Genomic DNA, 20,393 nt, shown 5'->3' with positions numbered 1-20,393 from the left:
GCCGCTTCTACTCAACTTTCTTCTTTCTTTTCTAACAACAACCTGCTAGACCCCCATCAGTCTGGCTTCAGATCGGGCCACTCGACAGAGACTGCGCTCCTCTCCGTCAGTGAGTCACTCCATGCCGCACGAGCAGCCTCCCTCTCCTCTGTCCTCATTCTTCTAGATCTCTCTGCTGCCTTCGACACTGTCGATCACTCCATCCTCCTGTCCGCCCTGTCAGCAACGGCATTTGTGGCACAGCCCTGGACTGGATTGAGTCCTACCTCTCTGGTCGCTCCTTCCAGGTTGCCTGGGCTGGTTCGGTATCGACACCTCGGCCCCTCGCCACAGGAGTTCCCCAGGGCTCAGTCCTAGGCCCGCTTCTTTTTTCTCTTTACACTCGCTCCCTTGGCCCTGTGATCACTGCACATGGGCTATCCTACCACTGCTACGCGGACGATACCCAACTCTTCGTCTCGTTCTCGCCGTCTGATACACAGGTTTCAGCCTGTATCTCTGCTTGCCTGAGGGACATCCAGAGCTGGATGGACAACCACCATCTAAAGCTCAACCCAGGCAAGACTGAAATGATACTCATCCCTGCTAATACCTCTCCTCATCTGGATCTCTCCATTTCCCTCGGGGATACCACACTCACGCCATCACCCAGTGCAAGAAACCTCGGCGTGGTGATGGACAGCAGACTGTCCCTTTCCGATAACATTGCGGCGGTGACCCGGTCTTGCAGGTTCTTCCTATACAACATACGGAGAATCCGCCCCTTTCTCACCCCCTACTCGACCCAGCTCCTGGTCCAAGCGATGGTTCTATCCCACCTGGACTACTGCAATTCCCTCTTGGCTGGCCTCCCAGCATCCGCCATCAGACCCCTCCAACTTATCCAGAATGCAGCAGCTCGTCTGGTCTTCAACCTTCCCAAATACTCACACGACACCCCCCAGCTTACTTCCCTCGACTGGCTGCCTGTCATGGCTCGCATCAAATTCAAAACATTGGTGCTAGCCTTCCAAGCAGTTAAGGGGTCTTCCCCAGCTTATCTACAAACAATCATCAGACCCTACACCCCTGCCAGACCTCTTCGTTCAGCCTCCACAGGCCGCTTGGCACCTCCCCCTCTCCGAACCTCCACCTCACGCTCACGACTACTGTCTGTTCTGGCTCCACGGTGGTGGAATGAACTCCCAGTTGAGGTCAGAACTGAAGAATCTCTCCCCACCTTCAAGCGCAAGCTGAAGACACACCACCCTACCTCCCTGTGATCCTTAATTGTTGTCTCTGTGACTTGCTTTGTGTATCGGTATTTTTAGTTAGCTAGGTAAGCAGTGTTTGGATAGTGAACTTTGGTCACTTTTGCTCTGTTGTTTGTTTCTTTGTTCAAAATTATTATTATTTTTTTAAAATTGGCCCTCGTCCTTATCTTTGTTGTACAGGTAGCAGTTGAAATTGTACTTCACTCTAGGGTCTTTCAGCGAACTTATTCCTGGTTATGGGTATGCACTTTGTTGTACGTCGCTCTGGATAAGAGCATCTGCCAAATGCCAATAATGTAATGTAAAAAATGATGCAGGTGTTGTTGTATGACATGTTCTTAGCTAATGGAATGCATAATTCTGATAACTTCACTTACAGAATGCTGCCCTCACACTAGATGATAGAAGTTTTTAATCTTGCTCAAAAGGTGTATGATGATAATCAGAGTTCAATTGCCATTCCCTGTATAGCCACTGTGGACTATTCCACTTCTTAAACCGGGTTTAATCTATTACTGCATACATTCTTGATCAACTTAAACAAAAGAATCACATTTTGTGATGCAACACCCAGCAAACTTTACATGGCTGTATCAGCAAAATGAGTGCTGTGTTGTGTGTTGTGGTTGTGAGTTGCACCATGGAATGGCCCCATTAACAACCATTCACTGAAACAATATCAATTTGCAATGTTTTATATTATTTAGGCTAAATTATTATAAATAAAAATGCATGAAATGATGATTACATACCAATCAGCCAAATTATCTTTAGTTGAGTCATTTGTTCAGTGGACTTTCTTTCAATATTGCTTCTAAACCCATTCACACCATAGACCATGACCAGTAGTGTAATCTGACTTTTTGATTAACATTTTTGTATTTTATTTAAAGATATTTTTTTCAGCTTTATTGGACAGTATAGTATAGAGCAGGGGTCGGCAACCCTGGTCCTGGAGAGCCGCAGGGTGTGCTGGCTTTCGTTGTTACTTGGCATTAATTGATCAATGAAAGCCGTTGATTGCACACTCACCTCACCTGGTTTCTTGGGTCTGAATCGGTTGCTTATTTTAAGGTGGAGACGAAAGCCAGCACGCCCTGCGGCTCTCCAGGACCAGGGTTGCCGACCCCTGGTATAGAGAGACAGGGAGAATGGGAGCGAGAGAGAGGGGAAGACATGCGACAAAAGTCAGACAGACGGATTCAAACCGCCGACATCGCAGCTCGCAACGAGCATGTAGTCAGTGCTCTACAGGCTGCACCACCGAGACACCCTGATTAACATTATTTAATTTAGAAGAGATTAGTGTGATTGAAGATATGTTGGAAATGCATTTTTTCAATTCAAAATATTTTCAGGAATTTGAATGACTAAATTCAGCGCAGACTGAAGACCCATCTCTTCAGGCTACACCTTTCCCTCCCCAACTCACCACCATGATTAGCCTTAGACTGTAATGGCACTTATGTATAGATATTGTTACTTGTATAGGTATTGTTGTTTTTATTGGCTGTTGTATTGTTGTATTCTAGCTGCCAACTGTGGTATGCTAGTTTGAAAGTTGATTGTACTCTTCAAGGGTTCTGATTTTCTGTATGTTTACACTAGGACTCGGGACTGTACTGTCCTCTCAGGTCCTCTTTGCACTTGTTCTTGTGTTTGATTTGCACTTTGTTGTACGTCGCTCTGGATAAGAGTGTCTGCTAAATGCCATGTAATGTAATGGAATGTAATGTAAATTAATCACTGGGTGCCTCCCTGTTTTTACTACAACTCATGTAATGGGTCTAATAGGTTCATTGGTTTGTCTGCAATTACAGTATACATTAGTTGTTCTTTTTAGCATCTTCTACCCTTGCAATGTCTTTTAACATAATCCTAGTATAAAGTTGTCAATGGAGCTACCTGGACAGCAGGCTGGATCTCTTGTCCACATTTCAAGCGTGGACCCTCTTCCATCGTCTTAGCATTCAGAAAGACTATTTCCTTTTAGCACACAGCTCACAGCTCCAATTACCTTCAACACATCTGGAAGCAGACACATTTTGACAGCAGCCTTCTACTTCCTTGAACAGCAGTGGTCCCTTCAAGCAGCTAAAAGCATGCCATTATGAAGGAAGATGTTTAGCTTGGGACGACTTTTTCTTTTCTATTCGTTTAAGGAGATTAGGGTTAGAGTGGAGTTTTACCTTCAAGTGTTGCAGAGTGTTGAGGTTTTTTTTTTCTTCCCTGTGGCAAAAACCTAGGAAGTACATTTTCAGCTAAAGATGAAAAGAAATAGAGCAGGAACATAACACAGCTTACTGTACAGTATATGCATTTGAGCGGGTAGTTAATGTACACGGTTTCTCACCTGTTACAATGTCTATGGTCTTCAAGAATAGTCAAAAGTAAAAATGAGAGAATCGTTCTAATGCTCATTGTTTTATTCTTTAAAAAAGCATTAAAAAATTTTATTTTTATTTTTATGAAAGACCATCTGCATGTTGTTGTGGTTGTTGGCCTGTGTATTGAAAGCACATGAGAGTATTTCATGTCAAGAGTGAATATGAAATATTTGGCTTACAGAATCTATAATAATATCTATAACAGCATCAGTAAAGAAAAGTGCATCTCGTCAACATTTATAGGCAATTTATTCCTGTGGCTAGGACCCTTATTAGCATTCCCTGACACGTTACACTTCCCTTCAGTAATCAAATTCCTTGTTAATCGAGTTCAAAATTAGATATTCTGTGACTGCATGTGGTGTATTTTTTTATTTTTGTAACTGTAGCAATTATTACTAGCCTTTTAACTTACTTAATAGCTTTGATTGACACAGCAGGCCACTGCACGTACTGTGTTATCAAAATAGCCTTTAGATTTGGCTCTTCGGATCATGAAATATGAGGCCAAAAATAATAAGAAAATCAGTTTCAGGCATGCAACATAACAGTTATTTATACACTCAGTGAGCACTTTATTAGGTAGTGACTTTATTACCTGTACACCAGCTTGTCAATGCAAATATTTAATCAGCCACTAAATCAGTGTTTCCCAACTCCATCCTCGGGACCCACATGCCAGAAGGTTTTTGTTGTAACCAGTAACTCACACTCCTCCTGGGTCCCGAGGACTGGAGTTGGGAAACACTGCACTAAATGCATAAATGCATGCAGACATGGTCAAGAGGTTCAGCTGTTTTTCACGGCAAAAGTCAGAATTGGAAAGAAATGTGAAATAAGTGACTTTGACTATGGAATGATTGCTGGCACCAGACAGGGTGGTTTGAATATTTCAGAAACTGCTGATCTCCTGGGATCTTCACGCACAACAGTTTCCTGAGTTTGCAGCGAATGGTGTGAAAAACGAAAAGAAATCCAGTGATCAGTAGTTCTGCAGGCAAAAGACACCTTGTTAATGAGAGAGGTCAGTGGAGAACTCTTAACTTGATAAGCTACAGCAGCGGTTGTCTAAAAAATATGTTTAAAAAACACCTAATAAAGTGCTCACAGAGTGCCTATTGTTCTACTGTGGGTTTGATTCAGGCATCCCATTCCCATGTGATCAGGGGATGCCATTCATACAATTACAAAATAATCTCAGTGCCCCCCTTCAGTACCATATGAATGCCTCCTTCTCTGTGTTTACAACAAAAATGAAATTCAAGCCACTGGCAGCGGTGAGATAAAGAAATCAATTGGCCAATACTGAGTAGTGAAAATGATACAGACTTCAACGCCTGTTGTTGAGCCCACTGGCCTGGAATTCATGACAGAATAAGTTAACAGTAGTTCAAATATCAATAAATCATGGCAGCCGGTCTGGAGCTACAAAGATGGTAGGATGATGGTGAATTCCAATAGAGGCCTACTCAGAGAATGTGGACAACATGGCAGAGAGCGCTTGCAGACTGAAAATGCAGACCTTCGCTGAAAATTTGATATTGGTATATTTGGTATTGAAGACATAGCCTATGGTTGTGTCTTTAATACACTAGATTAACAAAAAAAGCAATTATCTAAATTGCTTTAATTAAAAAGAATACCCATTGACCTGATGTTTTAGATGGAAGGAGCCTATCTAATTCTCAGTTTCAGTATTACCTGCCTAGGTCCTGGTTTAAGATGCATCCATACGCAATTTAATTGGAGGCATGAAGAAAAAATACTGCATGTAACTATTTAAATTTGCGTAATTTATTGCGGCTTGTATTTCAACAGAAACCCAATCCATTGAATCTTATATAATTTTATTTCATGAACACGGCTTTCCTTAATTAAACTGTTCCCTGAGCTGCAGAATTAAATGAGGCATTAGCAAAAACGAATTAGAATTATGCTAAGAAGGAATGTAAATGTAAAAATGCTAAATATCAGCATTCTCTAGCTCTCCTACATACTGTATACTGTACTACCCGAATACCGATCCACAAGATATTAAAAATATATTGTGTAATACAATACTAGCCTGGTTAGGAGGTTTACCAATAAAACTAGGAACACTTTTTTTATTGTCGTATTTATGAAATACTATATATACATGACTGTATATTTTAATTGAAATAGTTGTTAAATATTCTTGAATTGATTCCTTTTGATATTGGTTTCTTTAATACAATTTACATGAGGTGACTTTTCTGACATTTGCAGTAGGCATCGCTTATCATCACATTAAATGATCATACATCACTCTAAAGCACATTGAGAACCAAAATCTAGAATTCAAGATCATGCTCATGCATTCTTAAAAAATAAATAATTGTCAGTTGCAGTCAAGTAAATATGTACACTACTGTCATGTTAAATATACTGTAAAATAAGCTAAATTAGACATCTGTGGCATCTGGGGATAATGTGTCATGAAGATTTTGTGTTTTGAGAGACACCATAGCATAACTTGAGATACTAGATGAGAAGTACAGGTAGTTTAAATGTAACACTGTTCCAATAGCGAAGGCTTAAGGGCTAACAACACATCCCCAGCATGGCTAAACATGAGTAGTGTAGTTTCCCAGTGGTCTCAGGAGAATGGCCTTAACTATATCCATTTGTCGTGGCCTTCTCAGTCACCAGACCAAACCCAATCAAGCAATTGATAGCTAGAGAGAAAAACACCAAATCAGAGATTTCCTGAGAGGAAATTAATTTCAATACAGGACAAATACAAATTAATTAACAAGGAGAAACCTACCTCCAGGTACTTTGCTAAATTCCTCATACAGGGTGAATTTAACAAGTAACACAAGTTAAATGATGAGGGTCAGTTTCATCCATTGATAAAGGGACGGTCTGAGTCTTTTGCACAGCATCAACATTGTTACAATTCTGTTAAAATGCAGGGACATATGTAACCAGCTTTGAAACAGACAGTGTTTTCTTTTCCTACAGTATATGAGATCATCATGATTCAGCAACAGAACTGGCAGGAAAACAGCAGCTTTAGCGGAAAATAAACTGACAATTGAGGATTTGCTTTCTGCAGTCTCTCTCATGTTGAGCCTCTTTAAACTGCAAAGCAGGAATGGGTCATGTTAGCTCTGAAAGGTCATGGGCATGCAGGACTGAGTTATCTTTCAATCAGCTCATGCCTAGCACAACATGTAAAGTAACTTTACATAACTAGAGATGAGACCAGACATGAAATAGTTCACTTTAAGGCCCCTGAGCACTGGACTTGTCCACCTGTGCTTTAAATAATTCGTAAAACTCCTAAAGAAGGAAATGTGAACTAAGCTTGCACATGAGCCTTGCTTGCTTCCAAGCATATTCTTAAAAGTTACTCCTGCAACTGATCCACTAGTGAAAATGGTGTATGGCACAATGTGTGTCCAGAGGAAAGGGGTACAGCTTTTTTTACTGTCACTACACTGAATGTCTGCAAGACAGACAAAACTGTTTGTGGGAGATTTAAATGGTGAATGGTATCATACCCTCAGTGCCAGTTCTGGCTTTTAACCCCCCCCCATAAAAGCATGAGAGCTTTTAGGCTAAATTAAATTTTAATTGGGTGTGATGATGTCACCTGCATGGCCTTCCCTTTCCAACACATATGGAACATAATATACAAATTATAATAACACTACAAACATTTTTTTATAATTGGATTGGATAATCAAAGACACAAATTGGGATTATTTTCTTCACGTATATGTTCTTAAACTTATAATGCAAGTTCTTAGACTTATTTGAACAGGGGAAGCACATTGAGACCAAAGTCTTTTGCAAGTAGTGCAGTATTGCCACATCGTACTTTGCAGACTATTGCTTTATAGAAGATCATTTTGAAACAGCATTTGGTAAGTAAGCACAAACACGATGTGGTCTTATTTATCTCACACATTGCCAACATCCTGTCTCTACCCCCTACTTATCACCTGATGGGGCTGCATGTCTGTTCACCATATTCTTTGTTCATGATACACATCACAAATCATGAGACCTTGACTCCAAGTCCAACATGAGCAGATAAATGTTGTAGCTCCCTGATTACTTACAGTAGGTTATAGGATTATAGGTTATTAGGTTATATAGATTGAAGCGATTGGGACGTGTGCACGCGTACATGTGTACTGCCAGGTAACCTCTTATGGCAGAAACCGCTACTGGACACCATGAATGCTATGGAGGCTCCTCGGTTGTCTAGAGTGACTCATGGCACTTGTTGACTAAAACTGGAAACCCTACCATTAAAAAGCAGCTCACCAGTCAAACATACAGCTCAGATACGAATATGAGACCAATCCAGACAAATCAGGGTCACTCCATCAAATATTGATTGTTGAGCCCTTGCTAAGGCAAATTTTCATTATTTTTTTATGGGTACAAACTTGTTTGGTTTGCATTATTTAATGTATAACAATACTCGGTACAGTATATAGCAATTTCACCAGTTTGTCATTGTTATGACAATTTTTTTTGGTTTGTTGTTTTTTTGTTTGGAATTAAAATCAAATGCGGTCAATAGTTCATGGAAGAATATTAAAAGATTTTACACAGATCCCATAAACTGTGAAAATCTGATGTGGTCTTGAATTTTGTACAGTGCTGTGAGCACTGAGAGTAAGTACCAATTATAGCGTTTATTTTGCTTCAACAAATGAACAAATTATAAGGCTGATGTTTGGGGAATAGCACACTGCTGTGTTGGAATTCTTGGACAAAAACATATATTTGTCTGTCAAAATCTAACTGCCAAAGCCCTAGACATTATAACAGCAGACAATATAAAACATTTCATATTATATTGGCTGGAAATTAATTATCAATATTCATTATATCAGATAGTCATGATTACTTACTCATTTCACTACCAAGACATTTTCAGAGTCAGTTAATCATGTTTACTGCTTTTCATATTTTTTCATGCATTTCAACATTTCATGCTAAAATGGCATGAAATTATTTTTTTTAAACATCAATTAAGTTCTAAATTATGTTATTTACACTGGGGTCTAGTAGAGTACCTCCCTTACTGCTGAAGGTGGCTCCTTTTCAGATAAACATACTGCATGTCAACATTCCTAATGACTCAATTTAACACACTGTAAGTCTTACCATAGCAACCCCCGGCTGTTGACCAAAGTCCAAAACAAGGGTGCACTAGCAGACTCCCCTTCACGAGAAGGCATTTTAAACACCTGAAAGACTACAGAGCCAGTGCATGGGGTGGAATCCTTGGAACCTCACATGAAGGGGAATCCAAGAATCCCGATCGGAAACTGAGCTCAGAGTTTCCGGCTCAGTGCCCTTCCCCAAGCTGGGACTCAATGAGCCATCCGGGGAGTCATCGAATCCCTCGACTCAAAGGGCGTCGGCAGTTTCCATGGGACTGGAGGCCAGGAGGGCCCCAGCCAGCGTGTGCCAAATCCACCAATCCCTCGACGACACACACATTAAGTGGAAAATAACACAGGGGGATTGCAGATGCCCCCAAATGCTCCAATCCCATCCTTTGCTCTATTTACTGTAGTTATTGAATCACCAGTTAAAATGGAAAATGAATCCACTTTTGTGCTCAGGCTGTGGTCAGAGTTACTTGGATGGCAGCAATCGCATGGTGTTGTTGCTAAGGCAGGGAATATCCTGCAGCTTGGAATTCTCTTTCTCTGGCATTGTGTCAGTTATGCGTTGCACACAGCTGTCTGGCTTTAGGGCCTGAATGGGATGTTCCACCCACACAACCATAACTGTCCATCTTCAAAATGTATAGTATACTATCTGTTCCACTTCACCATCAGAAGATTATTATATGAATGATTTATGTTAGGCAGTCATACTTTTCCATTGCAGATTTGTTTTTGAAAGGAGTAACAATAACCATGTTAGGCAGCACTTACAGAAACATGTTATACCCTTTGTAATGTGTATTATAGACCGCCTTATTAATGGCACTTAGTGAGGTGGTCTGCGAAGCAAACAGAAAAACCACACCGGCTTCTTATCACAACATGGCCTCCCTGATTAGTCTGTCACCGGCATCAAACTAATTGCACAACCCCCAGCACAAAGGTCGTCATCGTCATGCGGTGAACGTTCATAATGAAATTAGCCCACTAGGCTGTGGTTGACATATCCTGACAACACGTCTATATGCAACAGAGTCTGTTTTTAGCATGCAGTGCAAAATAAAAGACTTTCAATTCATCCAAACACAAAAGCGTACAGTCACTTCTGTGTGCCAGTGCCGAAATGGTGGTGCAGGCTTTTTACACAAAAATCTGTTATTGGCCTTTATCGCTCATTGAGTTTTATGTTAGCATTAGCCCTGACTGACATGGTTCAGCTAGAAATGTAGAACCATGGTAAACTGTGGCGTCTAGATACGTACATACAGGGATTAAAAGGAGGAGCAATATAGTTGAAAAGTTTCAAAACTTCCTTTTTGGACCTCATTGAAAAAGCATTACATGCGTACTACTGGCCTGAAAAAGATCGATTACAAACATTTTCTAACTTCCAAAAGCTTCCTTTTAAAATCTTTTTTTTTTGTATTGGACCTTTCCCATTAGATCACTCAGTGGTTTTGAGTGCATCTGGAGCTCTATGAGTTACATTTATGCTCAAATCTAGCAACAGAGGATATATATTGTGTTCTATATATAGAGCAAATATTGGACAAAACAGGACTGAAGAGTAAATGCTTAGTTTCAACACAAAATACAGTACTGGAAGAGAACCATAGCAAACCTTATGACACGCTTCAGTGTGTCGTGTGAATTGCTATCATTTGTAGCTCACTGAAATTGGTCCAAGATGAAATGTCTGGGTTGCAGTCAATGATAATCCTTAACCTTAACAATACATTACTGAATACGAATGAAGACACTACTGACTGGGATGGAAATAACTGTAAAAGATCTCTAAAGGCTTTTTCAATGGTCACCATGACAAGTAAGTGGTACAGACGGGCACATTAAAAGCAGTGGGAATCTACAGAAGCTTGCATAGCTTCACATTACAGTTACAAAGTTACAGTTACAGTAACAAAGACTGAACCTCTTTAGATTAACAATCTTTACAAATATTGCAAACCTCATATATACCCCTGCAGTGCCTGCATGTCTTCAACCAGTGTATTTAGATATGGTAAAAGACGCAAGGGGAGAGCGAGGTTTTGCAAATGCAATAATAGGTTGAGACGCAATGCACTGTGTGAACCAATCAAAAGACTCTGATATCAATACACAATAATTGAATCAATGCAAGAGTTTCTGATATAGGTAAAGCTTGACCATTTTGAAGCTTCACTCTTGTCACTAATAAACTGGGATACAACAAACTGTGTTTATAAACATGGAAGATGATGTACACTTCAGGGATGACTTTTAAGCAATCAACATGCATGTTTGTGCCTATTGTTTTATCAGCAGTCATGCAGATCAAGTTGTTTTGATAAAGATTTGATTCAGCAGCAACAAAAAGAATATGGACATGGCTGTCACAATATACACTGTGCCAAGTGTATAGTTTTGACGTAAAACACAGTTTTCACATCAACCATCAGAATGGGGAAAAAATGTGTTTTTTGACCGTTGCATGATTGTTGGAGCCAGACAGGCTGGTTTGAGTATTTCTGTAACTACTAATTTCCTGGGATTTTCACGCACAATAGTCTCTTGAGTTTGCAGAGAATGGTGCGAAAAACAAAAAACATCCAGTGAGCAGCAGTTCTGCAGGCAGAAACGTGTTATTAATGAGAGAGGTCAGGGGAGAATGGCCAGACTGGTCGAAGCTGACAGGAAGGTGACATTAATGTGAATGTCTAAGGGGATAGGCTACAGCAGCAGAAGACTTAATAAGTCCAAAAAATATGTCTAATAAATACCTAATGTGCTCACTGAGTGAATATGAGAGAGCATGCTGCTTTATTTCAGAGAATGAATAAAGAGTGCCTTATCACATTGGTCCTTTACTCAACAATTTGAATTAAAAGACTTTTCTTCAACACTAATGAGCCTGTTTTTGTTGCAATACTAAGCACTCCAGTTGTAATTAGGATCACTCCATATAGCAGTTAATTGCTATATGCAATGTATTGCTCTATTTAGTCACGTGGTAGCCTTCTGAAGTTCACATTGAATTATTTTATTAAAATTGAACAACAAAAAAAAACATCCAATGTGGAGTTTAAACAACTTCTGTCTGCTAGAGTATATCAGATGCAATTATGACAAGTCAAATAGGTTATGGGTATCCATTAGTGAAACTGTTTCTTAATGCAAATAATGTCCGGTTTCTTTTACTAGCACAAAAGCAACTTCTTTGCCTCCCTCTAATTGTAGTTCAGTGGTTGTCACTGGTTTGAAGGTGACAGTGTTCACAAAGAGAAAATAATTCAAAAACCTTGAATAAAAGAATATATGGATGGATGAATTTTATTCAGGTAGTACTATTCATTTTCCAAGAATCCCAAGGCACTTTGCAAAAACAGTGAAAGACAGTAACTTCCCCATCATCAATAGCGCTTACCCACCCCCACCCGCAACCCACAGTATAAAGCAGCCATTTTGGCACCAACATACAGTGGGGTGCCAGAATTTTGGCACCCCTGGTTTAAATGTCTTTTTACAATGAATCTGTACGTGATTGAAAGCAAACCTGAACTCTAAATGGAGTTAAGACATGAGACCTTTCCACAAATTTTAAAGCAAGATTGCTTTTTATTTTCATTTTTTACTGTTTATAAATTATTAAAAAGGAAAAGGGCCCTGTGTAAAAGTTTGGGAACCCTTTTGGATTATTATTTTCTACTTTTTTAAAAGATGATTACTAAGGCCCAGACCCAGGTGATTTACTTGTTAGGGTTTCAATGAGTAAAGTGAGTATAATTTCAGGGCTGAACTTTTTATTCTGAAGTGACTCCATGCCTTCTAAAGTATCCAAATGCAGTGGCTGTTGTCTGATGTTAAGAACCATGGGTTGCTCTAAACAGTTGTCCAAGGATTTCAGAATGAAGTTGAAGAGAGGTTGGGTATTCCAGCAAGACAATGATCCAAAGTATCTTTATAAAACTTCAAAAACAACCATGAAGTACAGTACCTCCAGGAAAAATGGATGAAGGTTTTGGAATGGCCACTACAGTCCCCAGACATGAATATTATTGAAAATCTGTGGAGAGATCGCAAACATGTCATACATGCAAGGAGGCCGAAGAATATTTCTGAGCTAGAGGTGTTCTGCCAGAAAGAATGGGGAAAAATTCCAGAAGCGAGGATTGAATGACTTAATGGCTGGCTACAGGAAGCGTTTACAAGCTGCTATAGTTGCCCGAGGAGGAGTTACAAAGTATTAACTGACAGGGTTCCCAAACTTTTGCACAGGGCCTTTTTCCTTTTTTCATTATTTTGAAACTATAAAAAAAAATGTTAAAGTTATCTTAAAATGTGTCATGTTTAACGTTGCACTATTTAGAGGGACCATTTAGACAACTAAAATGGGTATGATTCAACGACACATTCACAGAGCCAGATTATGGCTATGAACCCCTCAAGGTGGGATGAATTGAAAGTGAGCCTATGTACTGTACAGAAAGTAAACACAAAGCTGCAGATCCACAGTGGTAATGATAATGGATTGACACAGCATATGTAATCTCAGGATCTCAAAGCACTTTTCAGCCAGGGAGAAATTTACCTAAATGACTACCAATATGTACCACCCACCAGGGTAATGCATGCAGCCATTCTGCACTAGAATGCATGGCATTGGAATTAATAAGCCAATTAAACAATCATAATGGGTCACAAAGAGGAAAAACAATTTGAATGTAACACTTGGAGCTTAAATTGTCCCCTACCCATCAGATCACAAATCAATCCATTAAAGGAAAGACATCATATCCTGGCATTTAACAACAGAAATGAAATGACAATCCCTGTTTTAGCCATTACACACTTCCCTTGGCAGCTGCCTTAGGTAACTCTGTGTCTGAAAACCAGTTTCACAGCAGCGTTCAGACTTATATTAGCGTTTAGTCATAAAATGATATCTCCCCAATCATAATGCATTTCACAGATTAAATTTAATGCTATTATACTGCTTCCTTGACTTTGAGTATCAAATGTTTGAGTATCTAATGTATGTACGTGAAGGTACCTTTATTTACTAAGACCTTTAGCATGTGAAAAACCATTCAGCACAGGCAAAACCATATTATAGGTCATAGTTTTCACTTTGCACCAATGATCGGTTGCGTTCGTAGTTTTGTACGCGCTAAAAGGTTTCACATTACGCTAAAGATCTTAGCATAACAGGCCCTTAATTTTAAAAGCTTATATAACAAAGATGTAGGTCTATGATTCAACGACATCTTTATCCAAGTCTCTGGCATATTACTTGCAAAAAGATTGATTCACTGTCAATAATTTTTTCACCTTTGCACGTTATCTTGGCCTACTTCCTGATACATCCCGTTTCATTCCAGGGCTAGCCATACAGTTCATAGAAGAAGATGCACAGCATGTTTGTTTCATTTATCTCATTCTTTGTTGAACCTATTAGGTAATATTTCACTCAAGGCATAGAGCTATGATTTTTGTTTTGATTGAATGGATAGAATTGACCTTCAGTCCCCATTAATGACAAATTTCAAACTTTATGTAAGAACATATGGCATGTTAATCATCAAATTAATCTCCATTCATTAGAAATGCATGGACTCAACACAGGTACGAAGATTAAATGTTGTTTGCCAAAACTGCTGAAAGGAGAACAGGCTAAATAAACAGTGAGCTGCAGTTTTATCTTTTTTAATTCGGCTTTTGGGTTTGTTATTATTGCCTACAGCCTTGAAAATTACCGTGTTTATGTTTTCACTCTTAAAAAAATGATCTTCAAAGAAACCCATCAGGTCAGTGCATTAGGACTGCAGCCAGTGCTTGACAGAAAATACATGCCTTTCTCAATTTGCTGCTTTGGATCGGAAATTGATTTTAAGTGCAGCCTGTTCCTGTGTACTATACTTTATGCAATCACTGTCATCATGGAAGCAATCCACTCTGATAGCAGGTCAGGTCATCCTAAATTACAACATTTTCTGGGTAAGAATATTTAGCAGTAGGTAAAAATGCAGTTAGGCTGCACGTGGAGGCTCTACTCACATTCTTAAGAGTATTTACTTTTAACCCATGCTGGGGTACTCTGAAGCGAGAATAACCTTTTCCTTCAGTACCTTCAAAAAACACCCATATAAAAAGAATGCCCTTATTACATCCAGATCATTTAACTCAATTTATTTTGTTTACCTGTCAGGAATTTGTGGTAGAGAATGCATGATCATAAAGTGCCACATGTAGGCTTGCTCAGTGTTTAATGTAAGTTCTGACGGATACTGTACAAATAAATGTGGTACAAAAATCAAATTATTTATTAGTTGATATGCTCATATGTTAGAAAGTTGCATTTTGAAGTCTGTATGTCAAATGTCATATGATAAACATTTATACCTGCAGTAATTTCAAGGGCAGGCTTTGGTAATGAATTACCCCAAGTACCAAAAATGGCACCTTTGGAAAAAAAACATCAAAACTAACATCTTTGATAGATTTCATAATGTTTCACATCTGCTTATGTAATTATGTCATATGGTGTTACTGACACATACATTTCATGTCAAAATCAGCCAGTACCCTTTTTGTGTCCCGCTGCATATATCATTATTGTGTATGAAGCTTAATGCACCGTTTAAGCAAATGTCTAATTATTTGTCGATATAGATATTGTCCTGCCTCCGAAGAATGATCTGGTATCCAAGGGACCCACCAACACTTTGATTTGAGCAATGATTGCCATCAATTGGTAATATGCTAACTCCTGGTTTCCGCGATGCAATTCATATGGTTTGCAAGCTCCTGGATAACGACAGCCCTGCCAGTCTGGTCGTTTCTTCTTTTCTCCATGATCAAGTCTTCCAAACTCTGAAATTCCAGGATATGGGCCTTTTTCTCAGACAGTTGAATTTTAAGCCTGTAAGGCTGCTTTCCGATCCGTATTTCGCCACCGATTTTAAACTCGCGCTTACCAAATTTGCACCAAGCAGCAAAACATTCAGAGTTCCTCCAACTCAGCTCTCTATCCTTCAGTCCGACCTGTTCCATTGCGTTTTGTACAACAACCTCAGGACTTAGTGATTTTAATTTATAAAGATCACTCACAATCCTACCTCTTCTGCCCCGACTGGCATCGGTTAAGAAAGTGTTCTTTATCTCTGCTCGATGCAAATGAACGACCTGGAAGTCCCCCACGTAAACAACCCAGTGGGGGTATTGGCCTGTTGCCACGAACTCCACCAAATCACCTGGTTTGCACTTATTCAACAAATTCTCAGGAGAGTATGTACCCATATCAACCGTTTTTGAGCTTCTCTCGTAAATACATTCGTCTCGTCTGAACACTGCACATTCCAGCTCGTTGCGCTTGTCATAATGCTTCTCTTCCTGGTCCTTGTCTATACCTCCGTTATCCTCCAACTCGCCATCGTCGGAAGAGAAAATATATGAGACTCCGATTCGTGGACCGTCGTCCTCGGTATCCAAGCCGTTCGGATCCGCAGTTGGAACTTCCGCGTAACTTAAATGAGTCAATTTTTCAACTTGATTACCCATTCCTCTTCTCCAGTAGTGCGCAATATGGGTGAAATACCATGCAACTCCACCTGTTAAAGATAGAGGAATGATAGACAATGCAACATGTAGTACCGTTGTAAAACTAATTTCACGGTGCAGCAGGGTTCCAACCCATAAACAGTCGTGGGGATGGTAGTAGCCTATAGCTAAAGTGGCAGATACACTATCCAAGAAAGAGGGTAGCCCATGTACCGAAATACGAGTCGTTATGACCAGTAAAGCCTAGTTCCTATTGCGTTTCAATTTGTTCAAAGTTGGTACATTTTATAGGTACATTCCAAACAGGTACGGCACTCCTGATACATTCCTATCCATAGTTAGAACCTACCAAAAGAGCTTTTCAACTTACCCATAAATTACATTGCTGCGTCCGAGTCGGCAATAATAGTTTTACGATGACGAAGAACCCTATTATCACCGTGTCTGGCTCTTTGTAAATCCAAGAGCCAGGTATGTTGCGAGGTGCAATACACCAAGCGGTCCTACTGTGCAAGTGCCGATCTCGAGGCAGATCTGAGCGCAACTTAACACAGGAACAATTACACAAGTCTTGTCACTTAAAGACACAGAGCACATTTTATTGCTCAGGATTCACAATGTTGCTCTGGCGTTTCTTTCAAAAAACACATTTGATATGATATTATAAACACCATCTGACGGCTAGCGTTGCGCAAAGGTGCACATTGTCGTGCAAATCCGATTTGGAGTGGCAATAATTTTCCATAACGTTTTGTTTTTGTACCCACAATACCAAATTTAACCAGCAAAACATTTGTTATTCGATACCGGTATGCGTTCATGAATTTCATATGAAGATGCATTACTACAATCAAACTGAATGAATCCGACAGGACAGAGCAAGCAGGTGTTCTGATTTCAGATTTTTAATACCACCTTGAGGAATAGTTTGAGGAAGGATTACGTCTCTGTGAGAAAATAATGCTCCGACAAAGTGTGTAACAAGTTATTTATTTATCCATCTACGTATTGTATCCGAATTTGCCATTAAGTGCACATTGTAAAGTTCACTACGCAGTAAAATTCCCAATCAACTCTGACAAAGTTGGTACTGTAAGAGTAGATTTAGCAATGAGCAGTGTCAACTCGCAAACGTGAACGTATTGAGTCTACTGTATAACTTCTCCAAGGTTACCAGGCGTTTAGTACCCTCAGGGCCGTTGAGCCTCGAATACATTATGCGAGCATTGGCACATTAAGAAACAGCCTTTTCTCAATGTTTCTTCTTTTTTGCAACTGTAACAGAGATATGTAAGATAGGGTAAACACGAATCCACCCATTGTGGCACACATGCAGCCGCAGACATCGAAGGCTTCACAAACTTATCTCGGCCAGGCACGTACACTCGTTGATATTCGTAGTTACGTTTTATATGTAGTCTGCAAAGAGCCATTCACAGCCAATTTACACAGAACTCGTTTTACTGCATACATGGCTACCGGTTGAAATTCCCGGACCACGGACAAAATTATCATTATATACTTCCTGGGCCCGGGAAAATAATATTTGCCGCAAGTTCACAGACATCCTCCAGGGCCCAGGATAAACAGACCGGTTGCCCCGCCCCCCTGCCTGTACGAATATGTTGCTTTCCAGATGGTATTTTCTAGAAGAAGCTGCAGCACACTTATTTCCCCACATATAAGACCCTTTCCCACAAAAGACCCTTATAGTATAAAGCAGTGGTCTCCTCATTAGGACATTACAACCTGTAACTTAGGGGTAACTAATCACGATAACATACGGTCATCCTTAAAATTATATTGTGACGTGATGAACATTTTAATCATCTGGTTTCACCAACATTTTATTCCATCATTCAATACGCAAGAGCTCTGAAGAAAAATGCAAAGCTGTCCATATCCAATGTTGGTCCTCATCTTGCAGGGACAACCCTAAACAACCAATTACTTGCCTGAGGTGAATGACAGATGGCAGTTAACCTATCAGAATCAATGAATTCCCAGCATTATCTCATGGCATATTGAGTCAAAAAGCCTTGAATATCTACCCATGCTCATCTGAGAAAATGTGCGTATAAAGCCTCTTTGCAGAGCTTGACAGAATTGATTGTATCATTGGTACAGAAATGTCAGAGAATATTTCTAACCTTGTGCTTGCATTGTGATGAGATTTCAAAAAGTAAACATTTAAATATGACTTCAAAGATTTTGCTCAGACCAGAACCATTGGACTTCTGCCAGTGGATATGTAGTCCCCATAAAAAATATATTAAAAGACATCAAGGGAGACCTGCTTTTCACAATTTTATTTCAGTGAAATAATTCCTGGAAAGCATTTTATAAATATTATTGAGGCAGCAACACCTACTGCATGTTACAAATACAATTTTCTGTGAGTGTTGGTCAGTGTGAATATACTGTATGCAAGTTACTAGCACTGCAGAGCTGTTTTCATGCGATTCGTTTTTTTCCCCATATTGACGAACAGATTGTAAATGACACCCTGTACTAACAGTTGCAGGCTATGGTGTTCCGTGCCTATACACCCCATATGTGCTGCTCATGGGAAACTGCTCCCGCTTTAATTGACTACCTGATACACATTGCCAAGGTCTCAGTGTGAGCATGTTCCTCCGCTTGGGAAAAGTGGTGTCAAGCAGCCTGACTGATGCTCTGCCATGCACTACATATCGTCCGCCCGTGTCATTATCCTCGGCTTCATGTCTGGAGCAGATCCGCGCTACAATTCATCTCTCATGTTCCAATAGAGCTCTCAACACCTACACGTCCTTAACGTGCTTGGAATGCAAGGAGCCTCAGTTCTATTTGTCTTGCCGTTCCTGTCCAGCCCAGTCACATTCATCAGGTCGCCGCTGGCAACGAGAGCAGGCGGCGATGACGTTATGGCCCCCCCCCCCCCAGAAAAGTATACGTTCACAGGTAAACCGGTCTCTGGTTGGACTGAACTTCTCAGGCAGTTGATGAGTTCTTTTTCACACTGCAGAAATGAACCCAGGCAACACTGACAGCAGGCGAGGTAAACAGGGGAAATGACTACCTCAGGATCAGAGGTTTTGTGCTGCAGGCAAGGGTATAATGAAGCTCCCTAACTGCCAACAGGACCTACAGGTCTGCAGTTTAGCTGCCATGTGTACAGCCAAATGAGGAGCAGCAGATTGGACAGCCGAGTGCCAGGCGAACTCACCAGCACTCCGAGATCACAACGCACAAATACACACACACACACACACACACACACCTCCGCATATAGAGGTATGCACACAGACACACATAGGCAGGAATACAAGAATGCACACGGTCACACACGTGCTGCTATGCATGAGCGTTTACACCTCGGACAGGGAACAGTACGGTCCAATCTCTGGCCTTGGATACCAGTCAGTTCCTGTATTTCTGGGTTACCGTGTGCCTATTTTCTGAGAACCAGAAGATAAGAACACACCTGTTCATCATTTATCAAGCGCTGCGCCAGTTTTCATGGAATAACGGATTTTTCTGCAATGGAGGGAAGGCTTCACTGTTTGTGCCGATTGTGTCAGTCTGCAGGTACTGAAACGAGGCAGACCAAGCCGAACGCAGAAGGGGAAAATCGTCTGGAAATGTGCAGAGGTGATTTAAGTGATTTAAGCTGTTCCTTCAACCTTTCAAATCCAAACCAGTACACGCACTCTGCACACTGTAGGCAGCCGTAAGCCGAGAAGGCAAATGGCTTGTTAACCCTGTGTTGTTCGAGCACCGGCATTCAGCGGATAGTCAAAAGAAACAATGCATCGACAGGAAGTCAGTTTTGTCCTGTACTTACAACACCCCCCCCTATCCAGCCCATTCTTTTTAAGATTTGTATGGTTTGACTTTTTGGGGTCACTGTATTCCATGTCGGCGCAGTTCCGAAATGCCCCGGGGTCACAGCAGACCAGTGCTACTGAGAGTCATAGTGACAGGCAGTCAGTCCCAGAGGAGACACGGATGAACCACACCGCCAGGCTACTCGGTTAGTCCACTCCGTTTTTTATCAATCGGCCAAACCGTCG

At 40.5% G+C, this 20,393-nt stretch overlaps 1 protein-coding gene across 1 annotated transcript; it reads right to left on the bottom strand.

Annotated features, from left to right (window-relative positions):
* Positions 1-14,952: 14,952 nt before the first annotated feature.
* lratd2a (LRAT domain containing 2a) lies at positions 14,953-16,855 on the bottom strand. The gene is made up of 2 exons (XM_061255186.1): positions 16,709-16,855; positions 14,953-16,388 (listed from the first exon to the last, which is right to left on the bottom strand). The coding sequence occupies exons 1-2, from the start codon at positions 16,710-16,712 to the stop codon at positions 15,541-15,543; spliced, it is 852 nt and encodes a 283-aa protein (XP_061111170.1). The 5' UTR covers positions 16,713-16,855; the 3' UTR covers positions 14,953-15,540.
* Positions 16,856-20,393: the final 3,538 nt, after the last annotated feature.

This window comes from Conger conger, chromosome 9 (assembly GCF_963514075.1).
Source record: "Conger conger chromosome 9, fConCon1.1, whole genome shotgun sequence".
NCBI classification, from domain to species: Eukaryota; Metazoa; Chordata; class Actinopteri; order Anguilliformes; family Congridae; genus Conger; species Conger conger.
Note: the sequence above shows the minus strand (reverse complement) of the source record. Positions and strands in the feature narration are given on the sequence as shown.